The 12418-nt window shown below is 44.0% G+C and overlaps 1 protein-coding gene across 3 annotated transcripts; it reads left to right on the top strand.

The window, feature by feature from the left end:
• The first annotated feature begins 436 nt into the window (after positions 1-436).
• Positions 437-5783, top strand: LOC105696137 (coiled-coil and C2 domain-containing protein 1-like). Of its 3 annotated transcripts, none has more exons than XM_012418372.2 (13): positions 437-731; positions 818-902; positions 1004-1139; positions 1230-1342; positions 1420-1747; positions 1837-2208; positions 2443-2838; positions 3035-3408; positions 3595-3770; positions 3906-4172; positions 4627-4665; positions 5096-5186; positions 5426-5783. In XM_012418372.2, the coding sequence occupies exons 2-13, from the start codon at positions 843-845 to the stop codon at positions 5543-5545; spliced, it is 2472 nt and encodes an 823-aa protein (XP_012273795.1). In that variant the 5' UTR covers positions 437-731; positions 818-842; the 3' UTR covers positions 5546-5783. The 3 variants fall into 3 exon arrangements, with proteins under 3 accessions (XP_012273795.1, XP_012273786.1, XP_023290806.1); XM_012418363.2 differs by having other exon boundaries at positions 2440-2838; XM_023435038.1 differs by lacking the exon at positions 4627-4665 and having other exon boundaries at positions 2440-2838.
• The last annotated feature ends 6635 nt before the right edge of the window (positions 5784-12418 follow it).

The following is a 12418-nucleotide window of genomic DNA, read 5'->3' as shown; positions in this document are numbered from 1 at the left end:
TATTGATCAAGAATTCATAAATTCACCGCACAGGATTTTAATACAAATTTCCGACAAGGGAAAATAATTAGTAAAGGGAGAACTGCTTGTACAGGGAGTATTGGTATCTAAATCTAAATTGGGACTATGATTTAATCAATGATTTTTCCCGGAACCATTTTCATCATCCGTCTCGTCGGGTCTTTTAATAAGTGTTGTCGATGTGTTAAGGATGGTAGTATAAAGGCTAATGAGTTATATTTATGTATGTATGTACGTACATGACGTATATGGGCGATGCTTCAATTTTGTTACTACATATATTCCTTTATCTTTTTATTCATTTAGTTATTTCAATTTCTGCTTTTGAATCTTCCTCTCTTCTAGCCTGAGGAGTACCACGTGACTGAAATAGTACCATCGCTGGCCGCCATGTTGTTCGTCGACTATGGCTTCGTTTTCTAACCTAGAAGTAACATCCCCAGGGAGTTAGAATTCGTCATCGGGGGTTATATTTCGTTCGAGCATGTTCCACTAGAATTTGCGTGATCTTACTAGACATTCCTTCAGAAGTGACTTTTAGAAAAACCACGGATGATTCATTCGTTTAATGGAATTGAATTTGATTTGCTGTAAATAATCGCGAAGAGTGTCAAGTGGAAAAAGGAGAAATAGCAAACATTTGCATCAAATGATTAATTCAAAGCTTGCGACGTTGTAACCAATTGACTACGTAGCCCTTGTTTTGAGTTGTATGTATTATGTCACTCTGTTTTAAGATTTTAATCGTCTTTGATACTACCTGTTTGCACGTAACCTACTTGTTTGCTGTCTGCAGTAATGATTTAGTCCACGCAAACAAGATGTTTGGCAAAAAGAAGGAACAGAAACGTCGGCCGAGACCAGCCGGAGGCCTGGCTCAGGTGATCTGTGTTTACATTGTTCTACTTAATTAGCTGTGGTGAAATTTTTAAAATGCATTAAGCAATGACTGTTAATGATTTTTCTTCTCTTTTTCGTAAAGTATGGATTATTCGAAGTACCTGATAATCTGGATGACCTGACTGGTAATGTAGACAGTGGGGAAGAAAATGATGAAGATTTGGAAGCAGAATTAGCTGCCTTGACCTCTGGTAATGGTGCAGCACGCCGGCGCAAAGGTAAAATGATTTTTATTGCTTTAGAAGACTTATTTTCAATTCTAAATGTAAATTTTGGATTGGTGCAAAATATTTGTGATTTCGTTATAGTGCCACCTAAATTAGTTCCAACAGCGAATTTAGATGCCATGGTGTCGGAGAGCATGAAGGACATTGGTCCCGATGAGGAATTATCTGGAGATGACGACGATCCAGCTCTACTGGTAATCATAATAAAATGGTGTTTTCTTTATATTGCTTCATTTTTCGTTACGATAATATATTATTTGGATTTTGGTAGAATGAGCTGAGAAAGATTACAGGAGATGATTCGGTCACTCCAGAGGAACCCGAACAAGACTTACCAACTCCTGCTCAAGCAGAGGGAGATAATGGAGGGGATACACAAGAGATGGTCAAGTTAATACAAGAGAGATTAAATTCCTACAAATTTGCTGAGAAGAAAGCAAAGGCTGAGAACGAGACAGGGCGAGCACGCAGATTCGGAAGAGGAGTGAAAACTCTAGAAAGTCTCTTGGCCGATGCTCATTCAGGAAAAACTGTCGACTCAGGGGATCTGCCTCCACCTCTACCTCCTTCGGCAACTGCGGTCGAAGGACAGACTTCTGGTACGATGAGACATTTTCAGTACTTCTTACGATTAACATTTACGTTTCGAAGAAATCAAAATATTTAACTGCAAATATTTTACATACAGAATCTAAGCCGGAGGCGACATTGCCGGAAGCTCCAGCACCAATTCCAGAAGACCCTGCCTCCGAACCCACTGTGACTAAACCTGTCGACGAAGAGACACTGAATGCATTAAAGCAACGTCAACAAGAGTACAAAGTAGCAGCAGTAGCTTGGAAGAAGTTTGGGAACTTGGAAGAAGCTGTCCGTCTTGTTAAGATTGCAAAGCAGTTCGACATCGTAATCGCAGCACTAGAGGCTGGTGAAGCAGTAGACTTGTCTGATATGCCAGCATCTCCTGCAATGCCTTTGACTACTGTTGCTCCTTCGAGTTCTCCAGCTCCTATGAAAGAAGAAAGTGAAGTGCAAGAAGCTTCGAGAGAAGAACCACCACCAAGTAAATCAGAGGAAAATATTATTATTAAAAAATATTAGATTCTACTGGGACTCGCATTAAAATGTATAGGGCCTAAAGGGCCGATTGCACCAACCGTGATTAGTGTAAAATTTGCTAACTATAGTTAATCTTGAATTTAGTGCAATTTATGTTACACCGATAAGAATTAAGCAAACCTCTTGCATAGTCTACGTAATGTCTAAAGTGTCATTTTTATGTGGCTTATTCTAGTAGCGCCGTTACAGGATGCGGGAAGTGGTGATGTGATCGGCGACGCTTTAAAGGAACGTCTCGAAGTGTACAGACGTACCAAACTAGCCGCAGAGCAAGAAGGAAATTCCTCGAAGGTTAGGAGGTACGGACGTATTTGTAGGCAGTTTGAAGACGCCCTGAAACTGCACGCTCGTGGCAAGCCAGTTCCATTGGAAGATTTGCCTACACCGCCTGGATTTCCACCCCTGGGAGTTGGTCCGCAACCTGCACCTGCTGGAGCCCAACCGGCTGAAAAAGTTGAACCCTCTTCGGAACCAACTCCACCTGCTGACCCTACAGTCGAAGTTGAAGACGAGTCTGAAAAGGATTCCTCGCCTAAAGAAACGAAGCCTACTCCTCCACCTAGAACGAATCAAAGTAAATATCCACCATACTTTGCTATACCATTACAATTTGTTCCATAAGGATCGCTGGTGTTACCACCGGTTAACTTTGAAAGGAAATACGGGGCAGAATTTTCCTTAAAGACTCGAATTGGAATTTTTTTTATACTGCTTCATGATCGGTACAAATATAAGGAAGCAAATTTTATCATCAAATCTACCTTTATTAGTAAGACGAGGAAAGCAACGACCAACAACGCGTGCTGACAAGCAGGCGATGTTGCTGCAGCAACGACAGCAGGAATTAAAGCAGGCTGCACTGAATGCCAAGAATGACGGAGACTTGGATCTGGCGAGGGATTATCTCCGACAAGCTAAAGGAATACAGCCCTTGATCGATGCCAGCAAAGGTGGACTGCCCGTCGACATGAGTTCCATTCCTTTATCACCTGCTGCAAAGCTGCAACTCCAACTCCAGGATTTAGAATCAAAGCTGCAAGATGACTTTACCATGGTATCGAGCGATGACTGTACGATCGATGAGCAGGGAACGGACCAGCAGATTTATGAGAATCTTGAGGCTCAGTTAATTAAACAAATCAAAGTAAGAAGTTTTAAGTTGCTATCGTATTTTAATGCCAATTAGATCCAGTGTAATTCAATGTTTAATGGGATACCAAAAATTGTGCTGTGTTGTGAAAAAGTGAGGTGACGGGCGTGTTAATTATTACCAAGATTTAAAGTTACCGTTAATCATGGATGATCATTCCTTTTTGTTCCATGAAATCAGTGGTGTTTGACTACGAGAGATCATTCTAAGGCCTTAGGAGATGTCCCAGGTTATAACCGATGGGAACGTCTCGCCTTGGGATACACTCGGGACCTGGACATGCTTCGAGTTCGAAAACGCGACGGCTTGCCATCTCCACAGCATCACTACGAAGTGAAAACATACGCTATTGTGCAGTTAGTACTTGAAATTAATTTATGCAGTATAAATATCAACTGATGTTATCAAATATCACTTGCTACGCTTCTCAATTACTGACGGTAAAAGATTTGTGGATAAAAGTGTTTTGTGGACTATTGTTAATTTTCAAGGTCTTCCACGGAATTGAGCGACTCCGACGTCGAGATATCCATCGTGAGGGGCGTGAATTACGCCAAGGAAGCGGACACTTACGTTATCTTCGAGTTTCCATATCCTTCGGAGAATCCTCCTTCGGACAGGACATCGACAGTGAAGGGGACGAATAATCCTGAATACGATGCCGTGTTTCCATTGACGGGAATATTGGACCGTACCTCGAGACAATGTCAGAGGGCTTTCAAGAGGCACGCCCTGAAGTGTCAAGTGTGGGCTAAGGGGTAATTATATAGAGTCACACCTGGTTAAGGTGAGATGAAAGGGTCAACGTCAAAATATATAACTTTTCTCCAACCTGGGTGCATCGAAACTTCAGCACGTAGTTATGGAGGCCCTAAGGGAGATCACGATGCCCGTGTAATTTCACTTTTCAACCTTCCTTAGGGTCTTCCTAATCACGTGGTGAAGTTTCAAATGATTCGGTCCATCCAGTTTGTAGAAAAGTTTTATAATTATTTTAACGCTTTTTTATGTATAGAATGACCCTTTCATATCACCTTGGTTGAGGTCCAGGGTCTAGAATTAGTCTGTAAATTGGAGGATGTCGATAAACTGGAATGGTAAAATTTCCCTAGATAATTAACAACGACGTTTAAAGGTTGTCCTCGGATGTAACGTCTATTCCAAGATCCTCTGTAGATTATCATAGTACATAGATTAGGATGTTGCTTGCAGATGCTCGCTGAATCCCATCCTGTGTTGCACCCATCCAAGGTACGACAAAAACTCGACATGACTGTCTCGTAAGGCATTATTTCAATTCGCTATGCGCAAAGCCTTTTTCCACCAGCCATCGCTATCACTATCACTTAATTTAAGAGAAATAATGGTCCGATGAGAGGATACTGGAAAAGACCCGAGCTTTCTTATGCGCATCGCTACGTGATGTATTAAGATGATACGAAAGGCGCTGAGAAATTTAATCGAGGTCGGTAAAGTTATGTCAACGTGTAAGAAGCTTGATCCATCACGAAGTAGCGCTTTTGTTAAAGAAAAAGAAAAAAAAAATGCACGTTTGTGCAGACACTTGCATGCAATTTAGAAGTAGTATCGGTACCCTTGTCTATGTCAGCTGACTGCATAGGTATCGTTCAAGCATATAAATGCCTTTTATGATTTCTTTATGGAATATCTTTCGTTACAGGGGCTTCTTGAGAAGTGACAATCTGCTTGGCACCGTCACAGTGAAACTGCAGCCCCTGGAATCGCAGTGCACTCTACATGACTCTTTTCCAGTAAGTTTCAGTAATTACTTACAATTGAAGGGGACGGAGGAGAAATATTGAACCGATGGAAATCTCATCGCATGTATATGAAATGTCTCTTAGACTTGACTCCTTCGCAGTAGACTTCTTGTTTCATTTACTGGCATCGCAAGTTCCCCTTCTCGAGAGCTTTAATCTCCGATGCCTTATTGTAATTGCTTCTAATCTGGGGATAAGTAACAGGATTAATTTTTTTTTCTTATCATCAGCTGATGGAGGGCAGGAAAGCAGTGGGCGGCAAGTTGGAGGTGAAAGTGCGATTGCGAAATCCGATTCTCACGAAGCAGATCGAGCAGATCACCGACAAGTGGCTTATCATCGATCACTGATAATTATCGAAGGAGTGATCGGTCCTCGTAGGGGAGTCGGCTTCGCGGATGTCTTTTGTAAGGCTGTAATTTTTATTTTTTACTATGTATGTATATAAGCTTATGCGCGTCTGCAATGTTCTCAATGTGTCTAATCGAGGTTCGTCCACGAATCGTTTCTACGAGTTAAACGTGCCTGGAAAATAAGCAATGGACTTAGCAAATAAATTATGCATAAACGCAGAGATTGTAAAAAGTATCTGGCGGTTTGTAACGTATTCGTCGTCTCCTCGTTATCGAAGAGGCTGTTCCGAAATTTCGGATTCCTGACGCTCGTGCCGGAGGGAACGACGTTCAAGCTGAGTCCACAATTCCCGGCGAACAATGCTTCAGGTGAATCCCACTAACAAACTATTGTCCGATAATTGTTCGGCCCCGTGAGAGCGACTGTCTCTTCCATCCTCATCATCCCATTACCCTCGTAATTCCCGTTCCAGTCGATAGAGCGGCCGCCACGCGTTGGCCGTGTTTCCTCGAGAGAGCGCAAGATGGCGCCCGCTTCTCGGCGATCTTCAGGGCTCTCGTTCCTCTTGGTTCCCGGATCATTGCACACGGAGCCCTTCTTCTCGGTTGGACGGAGAGGTTACCGGGTGCGAGGGATGTCCCGCGGTGACCAAGAGGCGCCGCATGATCGACGGGACCCCCTCTAAAGATCTCGAGGGTTATTCTCGGGCGATTATACGAGTTAACCCCTTTGAGGCACGGAATTGTAAAAAATAAAAAGGCCTACGTTGCACGGGGATTTTATTCCTTCTTAGATTGAACGAAGTTGGTTTATTTTTATTAATAAAGGAGTATCAATGAGTTACACGGGAAAGTGAAGGAATAAAGTGAAAAATATATGGCATCCGCGATTCGGCGGTGTTTGTTAATTACGCGCGCGGTTACCAGGCGGGCTTTTTCCTGGGCGCCATTTTTGATTTTGTGCCTCGGTCGACCGGCCGGCGGCGTGCGAGAGAGACGCGACTACGCGAACTGCGAGGCCGAGAGAAGGACGGAGCTAGGCGGCCGGCCTCGCGGTTCTCGCTATCGATTCCTCGCGGCTCGGTATCGCGCGGCGCCGCGCCATCCCGGGGAAACAACGGGGATTTATTTGCCAATTAGACAATTAGGGCGATCCCGCCTTGGCGGAGGAGCCGAAAGGGTGAAGGAGTGGGGCTTGTTGCTTGTGCCGGGGAAACGCGGCACGCCGGATTACGCGCGGTTCGCCGCAGATTATTTGCCGAGGGTACGTCGGGGCCGGCGCTGCGCTGTTGACCTTTTCGAGAGCCCCGCGAGAGAGACGGGCGGATGGACCGAATGAGGCCGGGAGAAAGAGAGAGGGAGTCGGCTTACCGCGTGCGAATTAACGATGTTTGCTCGCAACCCTTGCTCTCTCGGCCTCGCTGGTCGGGACACCCTTTCGCTGTACTTTGCATCCGCGGGGCGCACCCCCTTGTGGCGCCACGCCGTGAACTGCCGCGATAGGCGCGCCTCGCGAGGTCGAGCGAGAAGTGGGCCCCCTTGCGGCGCGGGGCATGAACTAATGCTCGCTAGAGGACGCATCTTACGGGGCCGAACGAGAAGTGGGCCCCCTGCGGCGCGGGGCATGAACTAATGCTCGCTAGAGGGCGCATCGTCCTCGTGACTCGTTTCATATCTTGCGAGGCAATTACATGCATATGTTGCACCACTTTGTCTATCTAGGAATATTCATAGAAATATTTCTTTGGCTCGATGACGTTTTTTTTCCCCTCAGGGTACTAATGCGTGGAATAGAAGGAAAGACATGGCACGTGAATAATTAAAGTACTCGAGGGTTTGATAATTCATTCTCATTGACTCTCAATTGCCTGACGTAGCTAATTGGAAGGTTAATCCGTTGATGCTTAATATTAATTATTTATTGTGTAATGTGAAGCTGTACGGAGACCTAGACGATCCGTTGCAAGGCCGTGTAGTGGGGAAAATGCCGGAAGAAGCGAAAAAAAATGGGGATGCCGATGACCAGCGGGTTAGCGGGGTCTTGTAGATCCCTGATAACCGCTTTATCTAGTCTAGTTGCAAAGTGCAACAATGTTGCACCATGTTGCACTTGATGTCAATCCAATTAAGTGGCCGATAAAGTGGAGGCGGATCGCTGATAATCGGTGTCACGTGGTCTGTCCCGGTTTAGCGATTCATAAATCATATCCGCATATAGACGCGCACATGCGCGCGCAGTTCGGGCTCTGACGACACGTGTCGGCAGACGCGTGTTGTTTTTTTTTAATTTTTTTTTTCCCCTTAGAAATCTCGCCGATAACTGGATTTTTAGACGGATCTCGCGGCTTGGCAACAATATACGAGGGTGACCGAGGATCTGAGGATTCTATAGAGGCGATTCATGTATTCGGACGCGCCGATCTCGCCGCCATCTTGGAATTTTTTCGTCGATCAAGTTCCTCGACGCGTTTCACTAGACTTTAAAAGGAAAAGCGAAGATCGTTTTCAGAGCCCTTTTATAGCCTGATTTTCTAGTTGTAAATGGGACGTCGTTTTGATAATTGAGGACTTCTTGCAGAAGATGCGGCGGCTAAAACCCGAGTTTCTAGGAGGCACGTCGGTACCGTGCGATTTTTCAAAATGGCCGCGGACGCTCGGAGATCGGCTCCGGTTACTCGTTTTCTGCTTATTCGGCACTCGGCCGGATGTGACGTCAGTGGTCGGGTGTAGCGCGTGCAGACTGCAGATTGCAGACTGCAGATGCCAGATGCGACCCGACACCAGAGCCCTCTCCGTCCTCGTGGACACGCTCCCGCACTGTGTACATCCAAGCACCCTAACCTCTTTTGCATACACCCTTTTTCTTCATTTTTCTTCATTTTCTTTTTCCACCGTGCATTTCACCGAGATTTACGACTGCCATCACTAGCACCGCTGGCTAATTTCGGGTTTTCAAGGTTTTTCATATTTAGAGATCACCGGAAAAAATTGGCGATTTCGTTATTTTATAAAATTCTGTCGTTATAATAAGAAATGTATATCTTGTAAGTGCATCTGTATTTGGCGCTAAACTCTGTCGAGTTTTCTGACCGTGATTCGTTTATTACCTTTGTGTGGATTTTGGGAGTAAAATGTTAATTGTTTCTTTTTTGGTAGTACGTTAGTTGTAAAACTAATTGTTTAAGGCGGTTGTTAATTACTACGCTGATGTTGTAACAATGTCTTTGGTGACGATTCCCGATGCCACGAACTACATTCGCTTCCAAGAAGGCGTCTGCGCTTTCATTTGCGCCACGCTTAATAACATTAAATCAACGATAGTGTTATTTATTAATCCGTGGCGCGTCGGAAACATTGTCGCGTCGATAAGAGGTTCGAGGTCTGATAAAACTGTCGCTACGTAACATGTGCAATTACTATTCCAGGAGATAACTCACAATCGGCTTCGAGAAGGGATCTTTGGGAATTCCTAAATTATCATAATATNTAAAAAATGAAAAATAAAAAGTGCTCGAGGAAGAGTGGACATTTGGAATTTTTTTGAGGACTTAATAAATGGAAAAATAATTGTTAATTGATGTTAATATTAGGTTGATAAGGGCAGCTAACATTCGGAAAGAGCTGGGTGACACGTGGGTTCGTATGGTGGTGTTACAAGATACACCTATTTTTTTTTTTTAATAATTAATCGGTTAATGACCAACGTTGACGCCACAAACGGCGATAAAGATAACGCCGGCACCGACGTGCACGTTTATTACCGATTGTAATTTTAGTTGCAGGATATCCTTCGTCGAGTTATTAATAAGACATTACGAGGAAGCCCTTATCGAACACGAAGAGAGTAAGGCGTATAAACACCGGATCGCTAATGGGTATCGCCATGTCGTGATAAGGGAACTTTGTAACGATCTCCTGTAAGGGGCCCGAGGTCGTTCGACGAAGTCGATAATCGTAACGCCTTTACTTGTCACGGTATTAATTACCACCGATAGTAATTCTTACGAGGGGAGCGGCCTCTACGAATGATTTTGTTATGTCTTTTTTATTTTGTTATATGTGCCCATAATTATGAAAGTGGTCTAAGTCAAAATAAAAAAAAAAAAAATGAGTTTATCAGTTATTTCACGCCATATTATTTCAAACGAAATTAATTCAATGTAATTTCGAGAAAAAAAATATATGACAGACCACTTTCATAATTATGGGCACATATGTTATCAAGAATACTTCCACGCGGTTTAATTCTGAAATTGACCCTTTTAAACTTATGTCAATTCAGAGGCTGATATGAACATTTCAAGGCGGGTATGATCTCTAATTGTTACATAACCTATTCCTATCTCGGTTTGCCGGGAGAACTGAAATGCAGCGGAATTTCTGCAAATGCAGCAAGTTCGACGAGCAATCGGCAGCAATTATGACGTCCCGAGATATATTCAGGAACGAGGGTTAAGATGAGCTCTCGATGATCATATGTTGTACTCCATTGTTCATGACCTTCGACAATCGAGTTAAAATACACAGTTACAGTGTACTCGAACAAAGTAGTACCATTACAATTCCAAGGGTATCGTAATTCGAATGTATCACGCCTTATCAATAGGGGGAGTATTAAATTTAATAGTTGCCCGAGGAAAGCTGCGATCCTTCTCCGTCCTTCCCCCGATCCCGAGACAATAAACCGCCGCCATTAATAATGACGTAGTGACAAATATGGCGGGACTTCCGGCGCGGCCCGGAAGCCGCTAAATGCGACCATTTCCTTTCTGGAAAGACGTCTTCGTACGCGCCGCCATCTTTCATCCCCGTCGAGCGACGGGGCCGAGTTTTTCCGAGAATTTCATCGCCCTCTCCATTTCCGGTCTCCTGATTTTCAAAATCTCGTCGTCTCCCATTTTTCTTAAATTCCGTGGAGCAATTTCCAAATCGTTAAGGGTGATTAAGGCGATAGGAAAGTGTCATAAGTACATACCCTAAGAGTTAGAAATATTTATACAACTTTTCCACAAATTGAGCGCACCGAAACATTTGAAATTTCATTTTTTTAAGGAAAATGTTGCATTGGTTTCCGGTAATTCGGTGCCACCCTGTTTGGAGAAAAGTTTTATTAATATTCCGACTTTTTCCTACGTATATATATATCACACTTTCATATCACCTTAAGCGAAATGTATTTCTTGGTCATTTGGTGCAGGTGTAACGCTCGAAGGAGTCACCTAAGGACTCGGGTAAGGACATCGGCGTATCTAAAGGCGAGGAGTTCGAGCGAAGTTGGAGTTCCTTTAGGATCAGCAGGGGAGGGGAAACGAGGGAGAGTGCTGAGCCAGCATAGCTCGCTGCAGCAGCCGGCAGCAGCTACCAGTAGCCGCCAGTAGCTGCCAGTAGCTGCACATCGATACCGACCACCCTCCCACCCACCCACCCACCCACTCGCTCGACCGTCGCCAGGACCATCAATCATTCGATCATTCACTCGTTCAGTCATTCAAACGGTCAATTATTTTATCATGTGAGCTTTCTATCATTCGAATCTTCAATTGTTCTATCATACGAACAATTGATCATTCAATGATTAAAATAAAGTAAACCGTAGGAATAGGAGCAGGAGCAAATAAATGCGGAATCGAGGAAATTAATTATTCAATCATAAAATCATTCTACAATTCGATAAAGCGAAAAAAAAAAATTTGCATACTTGATTTCCAAAATTCGTTGATAAAATGAAAAAAAGTCATAAACATGACTTTTCCCCCAGACAATTCTTTCAGGCAGTAAAGTAAACCGTAGGAATCGGAGCAAGGGCAAATAAATGCGGAATCGAGGGGAGAGCTCGGGGAAGTTTGTCGCGGAAAGGAGGCAGCTTGACTATGTCTGGAATCCGCGCTCGGATTTCGGAATAATATCCCCAATTGATTCGCAAGAGCCGGGGGATAATCCGGGGCGATTTGCCTGGCGATTGTCGAGACACTCATTTGCCCGGGGCGCGATGACGGATGACAATGAAGTAGAGCATTCCGGCAAGAAGAGGGTAGGCTTGCTCGGCTCTCGGGATGCTGATCTGTTTGCCATTCCTGCCCAATTATTCTCGGATCATCGCTCTGTATCGGCCGTGGAGAACAATCGAATCGCCAAGTGTTTCCGTCCCCGGCGATCCTCGATTCCTCTTCCGCGCCCTTTTCACTTTTACTTTGAAAAAGATCCTTTCGATGCGAGTTCCTATTTTACGGTAACCTCAGAAATCTAAATCTCGAATATATCCAAAGAATCCGTCTTTCGGATGTTTGGGTATCCATTAGTCAATTTTTTGGGAACGATAAGAAGGGATTATTGCTATATTTTTCAGGTAATAATTGTTTCTTGATCGTAGCTCGGTAATAGAAATTCTTCTTCCTAGTTTTTTTTTTCCAACTTTCGTATAATCAATTTTATTCGCACAATATCTCCATTGTCTGAAATGTCGAAAGATTTTTAACGGCTGGAATTATTTCATGTTTCAAAGAGACCTCCATTATCGAACGAAAAATTCGAAGAAAAGCGTTATTCTTACATTTGGGGAGTATACCTCGTCCGGGGACGGATTAATGGCCTTGAGATTCGAGATTTCAGATTTGGCGGGAAGAAAAAAGCAAGATGGCGGCCGGACGCCGTTGGGAGGAACTTCGCTGTTTGGCTATCGGGTTCGCAATTTCACTCGTAAATCTTGGGGTAAAAGTTTGTTGCTAGCCAGCCAAGACGCCTCGATATGCAACCAGCGAGACTTCTCGAAACTTTTTCGAAAAACAATCGTCCCTCCGACGGCTGTTTCACGGTTATCGGGGCAGCCATCTTTGTTTCCATATAAGGGACGAAGAGAAGAAAATAACGTAA

The sequence above is a fragment of the Orussus abietinus genome, unplaced genomic scaffold (assembly GCF_000612105.2).
Source record: "Orussus abietinus isolate OABI.00-Male unplaced genomic scaffold, Oabi_2.0 scaffold55, whole genome shotgun sequence".
Classification (NCBI taxonomy): Eukaryota; Metazoa; Arthropoda; class Insecta; order Hymenoptera; family Orussidae; genus Orussus; species Orussus abietinus.
Note: the sequence above shows the minus strand (reverse complement) of the source record. Positions and strands in the feature narration are given on the sequence as shown.

Excerpts from the sequence above, each read along its gene's own strand:
- LOC105696137 (XM_012418363.2), top strand. The coding sequence starts at position 843 with ATGTTTGGCAAAAAGAAGGAACAGAAACGTCGGCCGAGACCAGCCGGA. Across the intron at positions 1,343-1,419 it reads ACGACGATCCAGCTCTACTG|AATGAGCTGAGAAAGATTAC; the intron begins GTAATCATAATA and ends GGATTTTGGTAG. Across the intron at positions 3,771-3,905 it reads AAAACATACGCTATTGTGCA|GTCTTCCACGGAATTGAGCG; the intron begins GTTAGTACTTGA and ends TTAATTTTCAAG.